Here is a 17,581-nt window from a genome sequence, read left to right as displayed (position 1 = left end):
TCGTTGTTGTAGTAGAGGAGAGAAGAAGAGTAAACACCAAAAAGAAGAAGAGACAATATCGGTTTTGTTTTGTTTAGGTGAGGAAGACAAGTGAGATGTCTGATTTGCATGAGAGATTACAGGAGGAAAAATAGGTAAGATGACCAGTTTGATATAAAAAATGTGGCTTAAAATAACAAAGAGTACCTGTTTTACAACATTTGAGCCTTTAAGATTGAGGCATTGGGAATTTAAGATGATTCAGATTCTTATCATATATGAATGCAGTCCTCCGGGCCATTTTATTGATTTGGTTTTTTTCTTGGGAAAATATGAAATGTATTTGTTTTTAAGCAACTCTAAAACTTTGCCGAATTAAACCAGGTTGGTTACTCAATGAATCAGAAAGGTCAATAAACCAACTCCCACTTGACTAAAATAAAAACACCCCCAAGGAGACATAAAAGTCCTTGATTACATCAAATAGGATAGGAGAAGTAGAGAACCGGTTCAATATCTGAAGATAAATTGATGAAAACCCACAAAATTCAGAGCAGAAGGATTCACAGATAGGTACTTGCATTTTGTCTGTAAACAAAACATTGAGACAGACAGAGGTACACAATCAACCACACTACGCTTAATCCAGCTAAAAGCCAGTAGAAGTAATCTAGATGTGCTTGGTTAAGGTTGTTATCTAACCACTGTGGAAAAAGCTGATGAACTACTGAGATGATAAGATTGCTCAATAAGTTCCCGACACCGACAATGCTGAGGGAAGCCACTGAACCCAAGCTTCGCATCCCTTCTGGCATCTGATCATAGAAGAATTCTTGAATGCCAATATATGCAAACACATCTGACACTGCAAACAGTGCATACTGTGGAACCATCCACCACACTCTCATGGGAACTGTGGCTTTTGGTAGATGACTAAGACCATATTCTTCTGCAACTTGGAGTCTCTTCTTCTCTACTAGAGCAGCCACAATTAAGGTAACTATGGATAGAGCAATCCCAATTCCTATCCTCTTTAGTAGTGGAATGCCAGCAGGGATTCCTTTCATTTTCCGTAACACCGGAACAAAAATTCGATCATAGATAGGCACCAAGATAAGTACCATCATGCTTGCTGACACTCTAATAGATGCCGGAGACAATTTGAAGGATGAGATGTGAGTGTCCATGGTGCTACACTGCTTGACGAAGAATGTCGTACCTTGGGCTAAGGCAACCCCATACATCAAACAACTCAACCAGATTGGCAGAAGAGTAAGGAGTTGTTTTACTTCTTCTACTTGTGTCACAGAGCAGAGCCTCCAATTGTTTTTAATCAGGGACTGTATGTCTTGCTCGTCGGCCACTGCTGCTTTGTCCAAAAACCTAGAGATCCATTGTTAGTGATCAAGTAATCAATACATGACTGAGATGTGTAATGCTTGTAAGCTACATAGTCCTGTTTTTTACATGACAAATTGCTAGTAATCTTCAGATTGATAAACAAATGAGATCAACAATCTTCGGATCGATTTTCTTTGAAATACTACTGTCATATCTTTTAGCATTATAACTATTCTGGTGAAATAGTTTATGGACATGGCATTCTTAGAATATCAGTTACACTAGAAAACCCTAGTCATCCTCTGATAGAGTCTGTAAATTAATACTAGATATGAATTCCAAAAGCAACAATTTCTTCAATTCTTTTCTCAAGTGAACTTACTTCAATCGATTGGTTAGCACAAGATGTCCAGTTCCAGGATCAGCTTCTGCTGAAGTACAGAGACGATGTTCAGGGGTGGTACCTGCAGATTGCAAACTCCATTTCCTAGCTGCAGCAACAAAAACTTGAGCAACCTGAGTTACTGGACTCCCCTTAAGAGGATGGCATCTATAAGTTTTTTGGCCAATGAGGAATATACAAAGTGATAAGGCCATGGCAGTGGTTGAAATGCCAAACCCAACAGTCCAGCCTACATGCTCTTGAATGTTGACAATGAGCAGGGCTGCGGTAGCAGCTGCACCACACACCCCAAAAAACCACCAATTAAAAAAAGAACTCTTAGCTTTCCTCTCTTCTTCAGTCTCTTCATCAAACTGATCAGCTCCTAATGCTTGCACACTCGGTCTGTGACTTCCTTGTCCAATTGCCACTAAATAAAGAGCAAGAAAAAATACTGTCTTCCGAAATTGAAAGGGAATCACCTTCACCGATAGTGTTATTAGGACAAGCCCCTGAGATTGCAAACAAGGTTATAGGCCTCTGATCTATACAAATGCCAGTAATGACAGTAGTGAGAGCAATGTAAACAAGAAACTGACCAATATATAGATCAATGAAGATAAAAGAACAGTTTTATAGCGACCCAGGTAGGCGTCCGCGATGAATGCTCCAAATAAACAAAGCAAGGTTGAGATCCCGGTCCATAGGTTAATCTCCTTGGCTGCAGTTACAGTTGTATCCTCTAAAATGCTTGTTAGGTAGATGATGAGATTTGCAGTGATGCCGAAGTAGGCAAGTCTCTCCAAGACTTCTACTACTGCATAAAAAGAATTTGGAAAAGAGTCGAGAGACATTTGAGGGTGAGCAGGCAACAATTGAAGAATCGGTACAGAACAATCTGATCCATTGAACCAACAAGATTTTAGCTTATTTATGTGATTTTTCATCATTGTGCTCCATCTATTTTGTAAAGAGCCTCAGCTCTGGACCAGTTTTGAACCATCTTAGCAAAATTTCCTTCAGTTTTACATGTTTTAAGATTTTACGCAAGACTTTACAAGCAGTTACAGAGGCATCTCCTCACTTCTAGAGGTCAATGAATACATAAAGATAGAACTAAAGTGTGTTTGTAGAAGGTCCTCATCAAGCTTATTCAAACTTATGGGAGATACCAGAACTTACTGATGATGTAAATGGCAGGCTTCCATCCTCCTTTCTTTGCTCTTTCCATGCCACTCTCCAGGAGGGGAGATTTCTGTGAGTCCTCCATCGTTCCTGGACGTAAAGTGACGATTCACAGTCTTGATTGTTTTGATGTGCAGCGATGATGAAGATGCATTCTACCTTTAAGCCGTGACACCACATGGTCTACTTCAGTTTAATAATACCTTTTTGTTAAAATAAGAGTGTTACAGATCTTGATTAGTGTGCTTAGATTTAAATATTTGAAATTCCGGGATTCTGTTTCTTTTAATCCCAGAATCTTCTTTGTTTGAACCGTCAAACTGCACCCAGCCCGGAGTGAACTCTCGAGCAGGGAGTTTTTGGAATTTCATTTTGTTGTTTCAGTCTTACAGAATATAGAAAACAAGGTCGAACTTTTTTTTTTATCACCCTAATCAGAGCTTCCGTGAACGTTCACCTTTGATTGCTGTATTTTATGTGCGAGTATTTCTTTCCCTCGTTTCTGCTTCTTCAAAGACAACTAAAGTTTTCCTTATCTCAATGGAAATAAAATGGATTCCGAGAAGTGAACTCAGCAAGAAACTATCAAAACTCTGTTGTTTTTTTTGTAGTTAGGATTGGTGTCTGACGTGGGTTTTGTACAGTTGCTTTGAAGAAACAAAGTTCATTTCAAGGAAGAGGCTTTTAGGGGTAAAACCCAAGAGCAAATTCATGAGGGTTTAGGCCTAAAGTAGACAATATCATACCAATGTGGAGATATGTTGTGTTCATAGTCATTACAAATGGTATCAGAGTTATGCCTCAGAGTTAGCCATGGTGGATGGGATCCTCTAAATGCCGAAGGTGGTGGGCCTCAAATTAGATCGCAAAGGGATCCGTGGATGTGCTCTATTGGACAGGTGGTGTGCTCCGGATTCTTCATGGACGTGTCTTGGTCCCAACACAGTAAAGAGGAGTTGATCTGGATAGAGCATGCTCTCGATACAGGTGGTACTCCATGTAAGGCGTGTGCTTCCAACGCATTAGAGTGGAAAATCCGGGTTGGTAGAGAGTGGACAGATGGATGATTATTTGAGGGGAGGCTCGGAGGTCCTTTGTTCGAGGGGAGGATTGTTGGGTATACGACCAAAGTCCTACATTGGTTAGAAGTGGGGAAGATCTTGGATGTATAAGTGTGGACACTATCTCTATTGGTATGAGGCCTTTTGGGGTAAAAGCCCAAGAGCAAATTCATGAGGGCTTAGGCCCAAAGTAGACAATATCATACCAATGTGGAGATAGATGGTGTTCATAGTCCTTACAGAAAATAATAAAAAGCTAGCTAAGTTTATTTACTTAGATCTGGCTTTTATTCTATTAATTCCTTTCAATCTTGTATTCATCCTATGAAATGGAAGTGTAGAGTTCTCTTTTGTTCTTAAAGAATTATATATTGTGAGCTATCATTATTTATTTATTTATTTCTAGTGTGTAGTTCAAGAAATAAATGGTTTATAAATGATTTTAACAAGCCAAGGTCTTTTAGAACCACTAAGACAAAGCTATGAGGTATAAACCTAGGGGTGAATAGGTTTGAATACTATGTGACCGATGTTAAACTCTTTTTCACCAATCCTAAGTGTGAGCTTCTTTTTAATGTGAAAATCAAAGTCCAATAGAAATGAATACACTGATCAATGCACACTCTGATTTTTTACTGGTTTATAATCCAAACTCAGGTTGCTACGTCTCCTCCCAAAGTATTTGTATTTTCGAGTTCAATCACTATAACTAATGTCAAACAACATCTACATAAAGAAGGTCACAAAGGCTAATAATAGTTTTGCCAACAAAGGAACTTTTACAACATCACACTAGGCTTTACAAGTTTAAACCCATCAAGGAATTTTATAATAGATAAGCTGGCTACACAAGCCTTGACCTACACAGACATTTTTAACACTTCAACTATAACCACAAGTGTTTTCCAAAGTAGTGGGGTTGAATCTGTGGTCTTACCTACACAGGGCTTGACCTAGTACATGTTAGCCTAGGTGACTTCTCAAGAGGGAGGCTCAATTGAGTTTTTAAAAATTCAAACTTATAGTGTGTGAGAATTTAAGTAAACAAAAATACAAGTATAAAGATAGGTTCTAGAAGAACCTATCAAGAAATGAAAAATTATAAAAGAAAGGTAAAACTACACCCTTTGAACCTTCTAATTTAAAGATCCAAGCTTCCAACCTTTGATGCACAATGGTGTAAATAGGAGTTTGACTAGAATGTACACAAGGAGTTGGAATTGAGAAAGGAATGGAAGAAATTTGTCAAATATAGTTTTTTTTTTCCAAAAAAGTGACTTAGGAAGGAATTTACAAGAGTGATAATGAATTGTAGTAGGTATGCCAATAAAAACTCATTAACTTTTCAAATGGATGTTTGGTGGGGTATTTGAAGTTCCCCAAACCAAACTAGCCTTTTTACCTGTTCGATAAAAGGTGACTTTGCATTGATCGATCAATATAAAATGATTGTCTATCAATCGTGTATTAACAGTTATATTGTTGTCAAAAAATGATTTATTGATAGATAGTAAGATTGATCATTATCTTCTCGTTGGGTTTGACAATTTAATTTGATTAATCATTGTATATGGTATGATCAATCAATCAGAATTCCTACTAGTAATGCATAACAAATATGATTAATCAATGACTTTGCTACGATCAATCATGCTTTATGTCCCTGGTTGACAAAGTTCTGTATGATCGATCGGCCTCAAGAGGTTGATTGTTCAATACATTACCTTGACAATATTGATCAATCAATCCACTTGGTTGATCAATCGTGCTTTATAACAAAAATTGGTCATGTGCTAGATGATTAATCAAACAACCTTGATTGGTTGATCATGCTTTGTATTTTTTGAGTTGTGCACTTCTAGTTGATCAATCAAACTAGTGCCGGTTTACTATGTGGATTTTTAAATCATGAATATTTGTGACCCTAAGCCCCTGTTAGTGCACTCTAAAAGTGAAAGTGAAAGTACTTTCACTAGTGAAAATAACCTGTTAAATTTATGGAAAAGAGAAATACTTCTTTGACTTCAACCTCTATTTATAATAGAAGTAGTAGAGTCCAATTAAAATAAAACTACCTTTGTCCCAATTACACCCAAACTCTAACACTTAAAGATAAGTCCTAGCATAATTAAATAACTCAATATAGATAAAAGACAAACATAACTCAAACTAGAACTCTTCTAGGACGTGACCATAAGATAAAAATACCTTTGTGAGTCCTTCTTGATCTTCCAACTTATGTGATAAGGATGTCAGCTTGTGGTAATCATGGTGGGTCCTACTTCATATGTGTTTGGGTCCATCTTGTAAGCCTTCCTTGGTCATGTGGGTTTGGGCCTATCTTCCAACGTTCCCCCTCAAGCTGGGGTGAGAGAACAACATGAACTCCCAACTTGTTTCAAATGATGTATAAAATCATTTTGTATAAAATGACACATCTTCCAATATGCTTTCATCTTCCAACGCTCCTCACGCTATTGCGTCCTTCCATGAGGCCTTGCTAGCATAATATAAGTGAGAGTAAAAATAACTCCTAGCCGATAAGACATTGCTCCATACACCAGTCCTAATGCTGGATATAGGGGACACTTCTTCTTCTGTAGGTAGTGTGTCTATCGGCATTGCTCTAAAGTGTCCACCACCATGTCCCTTCACAGGACAATGACTCTCAAGTGGTAGGAGTAATAAAAGTCATAGATGCAGCAATAAGACCAAATATCATAGATGCAGCAATAAGACCAAATAACATAGATGTAGTAATAATCCCTTAAACCAAGGACAAGTGAGATATTTTCCTAATATAGCAACTCCAATAGTGACGCAAAACAAAGGGCATAAATTCGGAATTTTCAATACAATAGAATACCAGCATGACCTTTGATTCTTCCAATGTGAATATATCTTTAAATATAGATCAGATTGACATGAAATTTTCTCCTTATGAAACTAGACTTAAATACATTTCATCCAAGTATAACTTCTCTTCATAAAATATAATTATCAGAAGATAAATAATCTGATAGATTTCGGTCTCTGTCATCTGGCCGAACTAAGCATTGTTTCTTTTTTTTTTCCAGCATGACCATTGACTCTTCCAAGATCAATATCTCCTTATAAATAAGAAAATAGACTTACATATATTTAGTTTGATATATATATCCATATAAAGTCTCGTTCTTGATAGCATAAAATACCTTGGAAGTTGAAGCTTTTTTTTTGTTGCTCGAACCTCTTTCGCAATCTAACCTTTGCTCATTCAAATATCTATTTCTCTTTGTAGATAATTCCGATTGGAAAAAATCATTTTTCCTTGGAAAGTAGACTCAAATATCTTTCCATCAATATATATTTTACAATATGAAAATCTCAATATAGATGTGAAAATATAAATAAACTACAGGTGTATGGACTAAAAAAAAATAACTACGAACCTAGACTCAGGGTTTAGGGTTTAGAGAAAATGATCTCATTATCTCTGTAGGTTGACCAAGTCAACTCAGAGAACTTGCTCTGATACCATGTAGAATTTATGGAAAAGAGAAATATTTCTCAGAGTTCATTAACTTTTATAATCAGAGTACATGAATCTCTATTTATAATAGAGGAAAGTAGTAAAGTCCAATTACAATAAAACTACCTTTGTCCCAATTACACCCAAACTATAACACTTAAAGATAAATCCTAACATAATTAAATAACTCAATATAGATAAAAGACAAACATAAATCAAACTAGAACTCTTCTAGGACGTGACCATAAAATAAAAATGTCTTTGTGAATCCTTCTTGATCTTCCAACTTATGTGATAAGGATGTCAGTTTGTGGTAATCATGGTGCGTCCTACTTCTTATGTGTTTGGGCCCATCTTGTGAGCCTTCTTTAGTTGTGTGGCCCATCTTATAATACTCTTAGATATGTAGGTCTTCCTTGGTCGTGTGGGATTGGGCCTATTTTTTAACATAACCCAAAATCTGTTAGTGTGTATTGTAAGTGGCAAGTAAAAGTGAATTCAAGTAAAATGAGTGAAAGTGAAATCATTCCCTAAGGCAAGAATTCACTTTCACTTGCACGCTCACTCACTCTCTCACTCTTGTTCTAATCATTCTGCACTCACTCTTGCATTTGGGTATAATAAAATTAAAAATTTGTTTAAGTATTTTATTTTAAACATATAATTAAATTTTAAAATTTATTTAAATTTTTAATTAGTACTAATTAAAACAAGTTGAAACTTATCTAAGTTAATTAAAAGAATTTTTAAATAAAATTATCCTATAAAAATTAAATCTATCAGAGTAATTTTATATAATAAAATACCCTCTTTTTTATTTATATAAATTCATGATTTTAATATTATATTTAATTTATAATTCAAGAGTGAAATTTAGATATCAGGAAAGTAATTATTTTTTTATCATTTAATTTTTTACATATTTAATTAAATAAATAATTAAAAGTTTAAAAATATTTAAATATTTTTAAAAAGTAAAATTATTTATAATTTAAGAAAATTTATATTTTATTTTACTCTCGTTAAAAAAATCTAAAATTAAATTTAAATCTATTAAATTAATTTTATATAATAAAATACCCTTTTTATTTATATAAATTCCTTATTTTTTAAATTATATTTATACTATTTTATGAGTGATAATTTAAATATTTTAAAGTAAAAATTTTATTAACAGTTGAATATTATAAAATTAAGGATTTTAATCAATTTTTAATATTTAATTAAATAATAATCATTATTTATTTTTAGTTTTTTATTAATTTTAAAAACTAAAATTATTTAATTTATTTAAATAAAAATATCTTATAAAATTAAATCTATAAAAATAATTTTTACAATAAAATACCCTATTTTTATTTACATAATTTATAATGTTTAATATTATATTTAATTAATATTTTAAGAGTGACAATTCAGATATTAAAAAGTAACTATTTGATTATATTTTAAAATTAAAATTTATTTAAGTATTTTATTTTATATATTTAATTAAATAAATAAAGTTAATTTAATTTTTTATTTGTTTATTAATTAAGACAAGTTAAAATCTATCTTAACTCAATAATAGAAAAGTTAAATAAAAACTATCTTATTAAAGTTAAATTTATTAGAATATTTTTTTAATAAATTTCTTTAATACTTTTGCACTATACACTAACATAAAAAAGTAATTCTAATTCACTTTCACTTTAATTTTGACTAGGTAATTCACTTACAAATCCCAACCCCCCCCCCCCCCCCCCCCCCTCCGAGTGATTCTAACATATATATAATGTATGTGTGCTTTGGTAAACACGTGTTTGGATGTGAATATGCCCGAAAGCTCCAAAATTTTCATTGTACCTCAAGTTTTCGAAGGATTGGGGTTGCTCTCTTACATAAACGAGTTTTTTGAGATTTTTAAAGACTTTCTAAACTCTAGTCTTCAATTCTTTACTTCTTTTTTCTGAGGGTGTTTCTTCAACAATACTTTGACATTCCATGGAGCTCGAGGTCTTTGAGAAACTTGTGCCAATTCATGGCTTAGACCTTTGAGTTTTGTGTCTCTTGAAGGAAATACATATAATGCTCGAATTGCAATTGTTAGATCATTTTGTGGTGAAATGTTGTTGCATCTCAAAAGCACTTACTTGAGTACTTCCATATTTACATAGCTCATCACCTTTCTCAACTAATAGTCAGAGATCATATCTTTCTCCATTACAAACTAAGTAATAATTTACCCATGAGCTAAATTCTTTTATTTCTCCAGCTTATTGGAGTAATTAGCATCTAAAATGTATGCCCCAAGGTCTAGCCTGTGTCCCTTCTTTATACAATATATAATATAATCCTATTAGCCAAGCTCACATTCTTTACTTTCTAACTCCCAATAGTGTACTTGACTACATCATATCTAGCACACATATCTTGCTAGGGTCAAATCGTAATTTTCCACACAATTCTTCATTTGTTTTAACTACCATAATCCCCTGGTGTGTTGTCTCTAAGGGCATGGGGAAGAATAAACTCTCTCTCTCTCTCTCTCTCTCTCTCTCTCTCTAAAGGAGAACATTAATCCTATCACCTATGACAGCAATGTTCCTATGAGAAAAGTTTGAGTGGAATGCCCTCTCCCAAGATCTATCTGCATGGTCGACCCACATGAGGGCATAAAACTACTAAACTGCCAAATTGTCTTGTATCCTAAGAAGTGATTTTAACTTAGGCAACTCAATTAAAAGTTTTTGTTCAATTAATCTCCCATTTGTGACCTTTTTATTTTCATTTAACTTTGAATTGAAAATGTACTGAAAAATAGGCATTCACATGGTAATACCTACAAGGATTTTCTGCAAAGAAGGTCTTTGAAGTCTTAAAATTCATATTCTTCTCTATTTAAAGCCAATTGGAGGCATTTAGAGAGGAAAGCTTGGGGACCCCCTTTGGGATCCTCTTGGATTGTACATGCCTTGGGGGGAAAACCTCAAACTCTTCCTTCAAAAACTAGTCCTCTAGGCAATAAGGAGGTTGTCCTTGGTGTCCTTGGATTGTTATGGGACCTCTCTTGGTGATCGTGTGGTCTAGAGGGGCCAAGGAGGAGGTCCAAAGCTCTTGGCATGTCTACTTCTGTGGACAAGAGGAACCTCATCTGCTAGATATTCATATTGAGATAAATATTAAAAATATTTGCAGGCTAATCAATTATAGCAACAAATTTCATGCCAATTAACCCTTTTTTAACACAATTCCTAAAAAATTTGTTTGATTTGTGTATACTTTCTACTATAATGTGCAGGATAACCTTTTTTTAACACAATCCCTAAAAATGATGTTTGATTTCTATATACTTTGTTCTAGTATAATGTATGGGATTCAATGAAAATTAATGGTAGATCTATTATCATAGTAAATGGGGATAAAATAAAACTTTTGATTGTAGTCTTGAAGTGTTTGTTGTATCCAAAGTACTTGAAAGTAACAGAGGGGTGCACCTTGGTTGTTGAAAGTGCCACAAAGTTGTGCTTCATTGATCACTAGGAGACTAGGCAAGTTCCCAAAATTGATGTGTGCCAAATGTGCTATTACTATCATCAAGACTACCTACAAAATTAGAATCTGAGTAGCCTATTAGATAGAGCATTAGTCTTAGGATAAAAGAAGCTACTATTAAGAGATTTATAAGATACTTGAAAATTCGTTTCAGAGTAGTTACATGGGACTTTTTTCAGCCTAATTGAAACCTAGTGCATACGCAAACAACATATTGGATGTCCAATCTACTTTTGATCAAGTAGAGTAGATTCCCAATCATCCTTGGATATGTAGTTTATTCTACACTATTCTCGGCCTCATCCTTGCACAATTAGGTTGTAAAGATAAGAAGGGTTGAAATGCTCTTCATGTCATTTATATTATATTTATTCAGTTCGCTCATATATGCAGTTTGGAAAAGGCAAATTCCTTCTTCAAATTATTTTATTTGAATTGCCCAAGAAAAATTTTATCTCCCTCATCATGCTCATTTTAATCTCACTTTGCTTTAGATCTGAAAATTTTTTATAAAGTAACTCGTTTGTGGAACCAAACAAAATATCATCAACATAAATTTGAACAACCAAAATATGTGATTCCCTAATTTTAATAAGAAATGTGGTGTCAACTTTCCTCAAAACGAACAATTTTCAATCAAGAATACACTCAACCTATCATGCCATGCCTTAGGAGATTGTTTTGATCCATATGGAGATTTTTTTAGCTTGAATAAATGATTTGGTTTAAAGGTTTTTAAACTTGGTGGTTGAGCTACATAGACCTATTCTTCTATAAGGCCATTTAAAAATATTGATTTCACATCCATTGATATAATATGAGAATTTTGAAACATGCAAAAGTAAATAAGACCTCTACTCCCTTCTAATCTAGCCATAGAAGCAATTGTCTCATTATAACCAATACCATCTCTACATACATATCCATATAAAGGATAGACTTGATAGTGGAAATTATTTTCTTATGTTTGAATGAGAATTTCAAATGTTTTTCTTTCATGCAAGCGTCACACAGAACTTGATTTTCAAAATTAAGATTTTGAATACCTTGGACAACATCCTTCTTTGAACTATTTAAAAAAAAAATCATGCCTACATATCTCAATCTTTTGTGCCATGAAGATGTAGTTTCATTGATGACTATGAGACATGCAACTTGTTGTTTGGCTAGATTATTCATTTTTTGTACATCATGTTCCCTTGCTTTTTCCGCAATAAAAAACAAGTTCGAGTTGAAAAACTTCCTACATTCATTTGACCCAAACTCAACTTTGAGTCCCTTCTCACATGATTGACTCAAGGGATTGTAGTTAAGACATTCTACAAAAAGCACATCTTTTATAATTGGGTGGGAGAGCATACCTACAGTCCTCATACCATGATGTGACCTTTCCCATTTCAAATTTGTCAATACATTCCTCTATCATTGAGCTCTAGATGAATGAATAGATTGCTTCCCATGAACCATGTTCCTCTTATCCCATAAGTCTTAATGTACAATTCTTTCTGTTTGACCTACCTTGACAAAAAATTTAGGTTTGTATTGTACCTTTGATTGGGTGCACTATGGTTAAGATTCTTCTTTTGCCATGTGTGCTGATTTTGAACTTGTTCTTATTGTACCAACAATCTATGTTGGCATGTCCCCTTTTTCCACAATAGAAGCATGTAACTGATCTATTCTTAGTGGATTTGACACCATCAACTTGGCCTCTTGGGCCATTTGTGTCCTAAGAGTTCTTAGAAGCATTGGTATTCTTCCTAGATGTGTTTGGCTTCTCACCACTAATGCCCTTTCCTTTGGGCACCTTCCAAGCAAATATTTTGCTTTTAGTGTTGTTTGACACATTTCATTTGCCCTGGGTGGGTAAGAAGCCTCTTCAACAATTGTGAATAAGGAGAGACAAAATAATCTTCTAAGTGACGTAAATGTGCATTACCCTAGACCATGGATGTCACTTTATATGATGGGATGAATGTGTCTAATTTAGCTTAACTCAATGAGGATTTTTCAAAATTCTTTTTTATGTAATTTCTCTCTTCCTCTAGAGACACATTTGGCCTTTAAGGCTCCATGCACATCAATACTAATGCAACTATTATACAAGTGAGAAAGATGTATGTGCTCTTCTTTGCTAGAGCACAAATCTTACTCTTTGACCAATTTTTCATGCTCATTAATCAAGGTATCCAACCTTGATACTTTTATATAGTCTAATGTGAGAAACATGGTCAACTTCTTGTTTTTTTGTCGAAAAGTATTTCGCATTTTTAATAATTTTTTTAATTTAAAAAATACCTAATTTTCCAAGGCTATAAGACTCATCTGGGGCATTTCCTTCATTTTTAGAGCAAGCGATAGCTTCATCTCAAGTTTCAACTCTCAATGTCTTTTAAATGGTAATCACAAATGGTATAGGTACTATCCCAAGGGTGCCTCCACTTTATAAAAACCATGAAAATAAAAAATCTAAGATGAATATCAATCAATCAAGAATTAAATAAGGAATTAATGTAAAAAAAAAAAAAGATTTCCAAAGCCATATCTCAATATGAGATGGAATTAGGGGCATCATTCATGTGGATCTTAGTTTGAGATAGAACCAAGGGGTGTCTGTAGTATGAATAATAGATGAAACTAAGACATTGTTTACAAAACCCCGAGTGTCTGGTGTGAATAAGAAGTCATCCATGAAACAACCCATTGACTTAGGGCCTCTTTAGAATGCCTAGAAAATGAGAATTTGATTATTATTATTCTCAAAAATTGTTAGTGAAAATAAGACAACGATCAAATTCTCCTTTTCACTAATTATTTTTTAGAATAATAATGATCAAACTCTCATTTTCTTTTCTTTTTCGTGGGTTCCAAACAGACCCTTAGTAAGCCCAGAGAAAATTTGAAGGACCAATCTGAATGTGAGACTGTTTTCCAAGGAACTAGCTCACTTCAGTGCACGAAAGGGTCCTCATAACAAACTCTCAAGCATTTAAGACAAGTCTCAAGGCAAAAACTTTGGTGTGGCACCTGGAGGCTGATGCCTAGACCATGCACAGTTTCAAAAATGAATAATACTGGGTAAAATCGAAACTTCACAGTTGACAGATATTGTGTTCCTGGAAAAGCTTTCATGCCTGCCAAATATGTTCTTTCAAAGGGCCATCCTTCCAGTAGGGAAATTTAAGTTGCCGGTGAAATGGCATGTGCTTGGTACAACCTACTGAATTATTGAAAGTTGCTTCAGTCGTGTAACTAGATCCAATATCTTTCTGGGTTTTGATTATAAAAAAAATTTAGAGAAAAACGGAAAATTATCTGATCGATTTGGACCTGCCACCTGATTGAATCCCATTACCAGAGATAAATTTATCATGAAATGACAAAGCATCCATGTTTTCTCTACTAAGGCTTTCTACCTTCTACCGACCTGCTCCATATGAATATCAATTAAATGGTGTTCATGTTCTTCTTCTCTAATTGGCATATCTGCATAAACAATAGATTAGGATCATGACCTGGCCAGATTGAAATGACTTTAGCTTGAAGATTCCTTCACCTGATCCCCCACCAACTTTTGAATTCTTTCAACTAATTCTTTATTTAATGACCCAAAGAAAGTAGCAGTTTCATTTACTACTCATATTTCCTCTGCAACTTCTCTGCATAATATAATGACCAGTAGCTTCAAAACCAGAGTTTCTTCCTATATTTTGATCGATCTTCATAAACGTAAACTATTACCTTTGACCTCCTCGTCTCCACCACCACTAACAGATAAACCATTAAAGAAAAAAGGCCAGCAGGTCATGAATGTACACAGTGATGAGAGATCTACCAACCGACGTTGTCTTCCCCACGAATCTCAGTAGCTCGGCTGTCATGTTCAATCATCTTACTTTGTTTTTGCTTCGTTTTGAAGAGTGCAACATATTACCAAATCAATCACTGTCCCCTCTGTCTCCTTCCAGCTCAAGTCACCCTTTTTATTTCTTCAATTCTATCTCACTGGCTATTCACTTATAAGCCAACACCCAAGACAAATCTCTCAGTGAGAATGCCAAAAGCTTACGTGGGTTTTGCTCCTTCGATTGAATAGGACTCCCCCGTTAATTTCTCGATCAATTGAATCATGGGGTTCCCTCACCTGAACATGAGGTCCAAAACCCAGAACCCCTTCAATCTCAAGTTCCTCCTCCTGGCTGTTTTCTTCGGCTTATTGCTTCTCTTCATCTTAAGATCTAGCTTCTCCTCGTCTCCCTCGCCAATCACCAAACGGCCATTAACAAAAGCCATTGAAGGGGAGGAGGCTCGAGTGGGCAGCTCATGTCCTCCACCATCTTCAGCGACTTGTGATAAGATCCCGGCTCCCCTGGCCCAAGCTCTCATCCACTACTCCACCTCCAAAGTCACTCCACAACAAACTTTCGACGAAATTTCAGTCACTTCCAAAGTCCTGGAAAAGAAGTCCCCGTGCAATTTCCTGGTGTTCGGCCTGGGCCACGACAGCCTCATGTGGAGCTCACTCAACTACGGTGGCAGGACGGTGTTCCTGGAGGAGGACAAGGCCTGGATTGAGCAGGTGACCTCCAAATTCCCTTCCCTGGAGACATACCACGTTGAATACAGCACGAAAGTGCGAGACGCCGACGATCTCATGCGGCAGGGAAGGGAGGAGGAGTGCAAGACCTTGGGTGACACAAGATACTCCAAGTGCCCACTGGCACTGAAAGGGGTCCCCATTGAGATCTATGATGTGGAGTGGGACTTGATCATGGTCGACGCACCGACGGGCTACTTCAAGGAAGCGCCGGGGAGGATGGGGGCGATATGGACGGCCGGCATGGTGGCGAGGAACAGGAAGGAGGGGGAGACGGACGTGTTTGTGCATGATGTAGATAGGGAGGTGGAGGACAAGTTCTCCATGGAGTTCTGGTGCGAGGCTTACCACAGGCAACAGCAAGGTAGGCTGAGGCATTTCACAATTCCAAGTCACAGGGGCAGTTCAAGCAAGCCATTTTGCCCCTGAGGGATGGATATAAATATGTTGTGGCAGCGAGAGATGATGAGAAGTCCCTTTGAGTTTTCCTTTTTCCACCACTTTTTGCCATTCTTTTGTTCTGAAATAAAATGTGAAGGAAAAGAATTTCTTGAGGGGCAGGGCACTAACTTCTTACCCCATTCAATTCAGTTTATATTGGAACTTGGCAATTGCTTCAACATAAATAACTTGTGCTTGGATGACAAAGAAGGCTAAAAAAAAAAAAAAAACAACCATCACCCAGTTTTATTGAGTACTGTGGAGTATGGTCCACACTGGAGGGAATTTTGCAATTCTTTTTTATGTTTGCGTGTTATGCGCTCAAGCTGAAAACGAGTATCTTTCTGTTTGATTTATCTTTGTCTCGGGACTTACGGAAACGTGGGGGCAAAACAAATCTTTCTTTGGACTTCAGATCTCTGCGTCAGCTTGTGCTCAGCTTGTGCGGCAAGTGGGAGAAAGCTCAGGACTCAAATACAGAAGAGCTTTCTCACCGTAGTGACACCAATGTTGTTGCTGGAAGTGACCCGCAAGCAAGGCTTGGGTCTCGGAGAGAAGCTCTCGGACCCGGAAGCGAGAGGGCCCAGAGGCTACACTTGCACCCTTGAAGCTTTGACGGTGTTGTTGGAGCAGAGAGGGGTTCGGAATCCCACAGACGACGCCACAGAAAGTGGTTTCGGGGACTTGTTGTAGCGGAAACAATGAGAAGACATTGTTGGACTCTCGTCGCAGAGAGAAACAGAGCAATAGTTGTTGTCTCCACTTTGTATATCAATTCCTCAAGAAATAAAAATTCTTCTGCAACTTCCGTGGACGTAGGCAATTTTCCGAACCGTGTGATTACCTTGTTTTGTTCTCATCGGTTTTTTCATAACAACTGGTATCAGAGCCGAGGTTCGGATGAGGAAAAACGGTGGCTAGACACGAAGTGAAGGAATCGGGGATCGAGAAGTTCAATGGCACGGACTTTGGATACTGGAGGATGCAGATAGAGGAATACCTCTATGGGAGGAAACTCCATCTTCCACTATTGGGGAAGAAACTGAAAAAATTGGAGACCAATTGGAATCTATTGGATCGACATGTTCCGGGGATCATTCGGTTAACCCTGTCGAGATCCGTTGCACACAGCATCAGCAAGGTGAAGACAACTACGGGTCTCATAGAGGCTTTGTTAGGTATGTATGAAAGGCCTTCACCGAATAACAAGGTTTATTTGATGAAAAATTATTCAATTTGAAAATGGCAGATGGTACACCTGTTGCACAACATCTGAATGATTTTAATATTATCACAAATCAATTGTCATCCGTTGAAATTAAATTTCATGATGAGATACATGCACTGATACTATTAGTTTCATTGCCAAATAGTTGGGAATCCATGAGAATGGCTGTAAATAATTTTGCAGGTAAATCAAAGTTGAAATATAATGATATTTGTGATTTGATTTTGGCTGAGGAGGTGCACAGGAGGGATTCAAGCGAGACCTCGGGTTCGAGTTCAACATTGAATGTTGATTCTCGGGGGAGATCACATGACAAACAGAG

At 36.1% G+C, this 17,581-nt stretch overlaps 2 protein-coding genes across 2 annotated transcripts; one reads left to right on the top strand and one right to left on the bottom strand.

Moving 5' to 3' along the window:
• Positions 1–542: 542 nt before the first annotated feature.
• On the bottom strand, positions 543–2,972 carry LOC137945573 (protein NRT1/ PTR FAMILY 5.4-like). Its single transcript, XM_068791511.1, has 4 exons — positions 2,885–2,972; positions 2,302–2,519; positions 1,703–2,214; positions 543–1,362 (listed from the first exon to the last, which is right to left on the bottom strand). Exons 1-4 carry the CDS (start codon positions 2,970–2,972, stop codon positions 543–545), a joined length of 1,638 nt encoding a protein of 545 aa, XP_068647612.1.
• Positions 2,973–15,023: 12,051 nt separating this feature from the next.
• Positions 15,024–16,159, top strand: LOC137945706 (glucuronoxylan 4-O-methyltransferase 1). The gene has a single exon (XM_068791691.1). It carries the CDS (start codon positions 15,123–15,125, stop codon positions 16,017–16,019), a length of 897 nt encoding a protein of 298 aa, XP_068647792.1. The 5' UTR covers positions 15,024–15,122; the 3' UTR covers positions 16,020–16,159.
• Positions 16,160–17,581: the final 1,422 nt, after the last annotated feature.

This window comes from Aristolochia californica, unplaced genomic scaffold (genome assembly GCF_029961685.1).
Source record: "Aristolochia californica isolate CCGP_79_NKW_82.1479 unplaced genomic scaffold, dmAriCali1.0.hap1 SCAF_12, whole genome shotgun sequence".
In the NCBI taxonomy this organism is placed as follows: Eukaryota; Viridiplantae; Streptophyta; class Magnoliopsida; order Piperales; family Aristolochiaceae; genus Aristolochia; species Aristolochia californica.
Note: the sequence above shows the minus strand (reverse complement) of the source record. Positions and strands in the feature narration are given on the sequence as shown.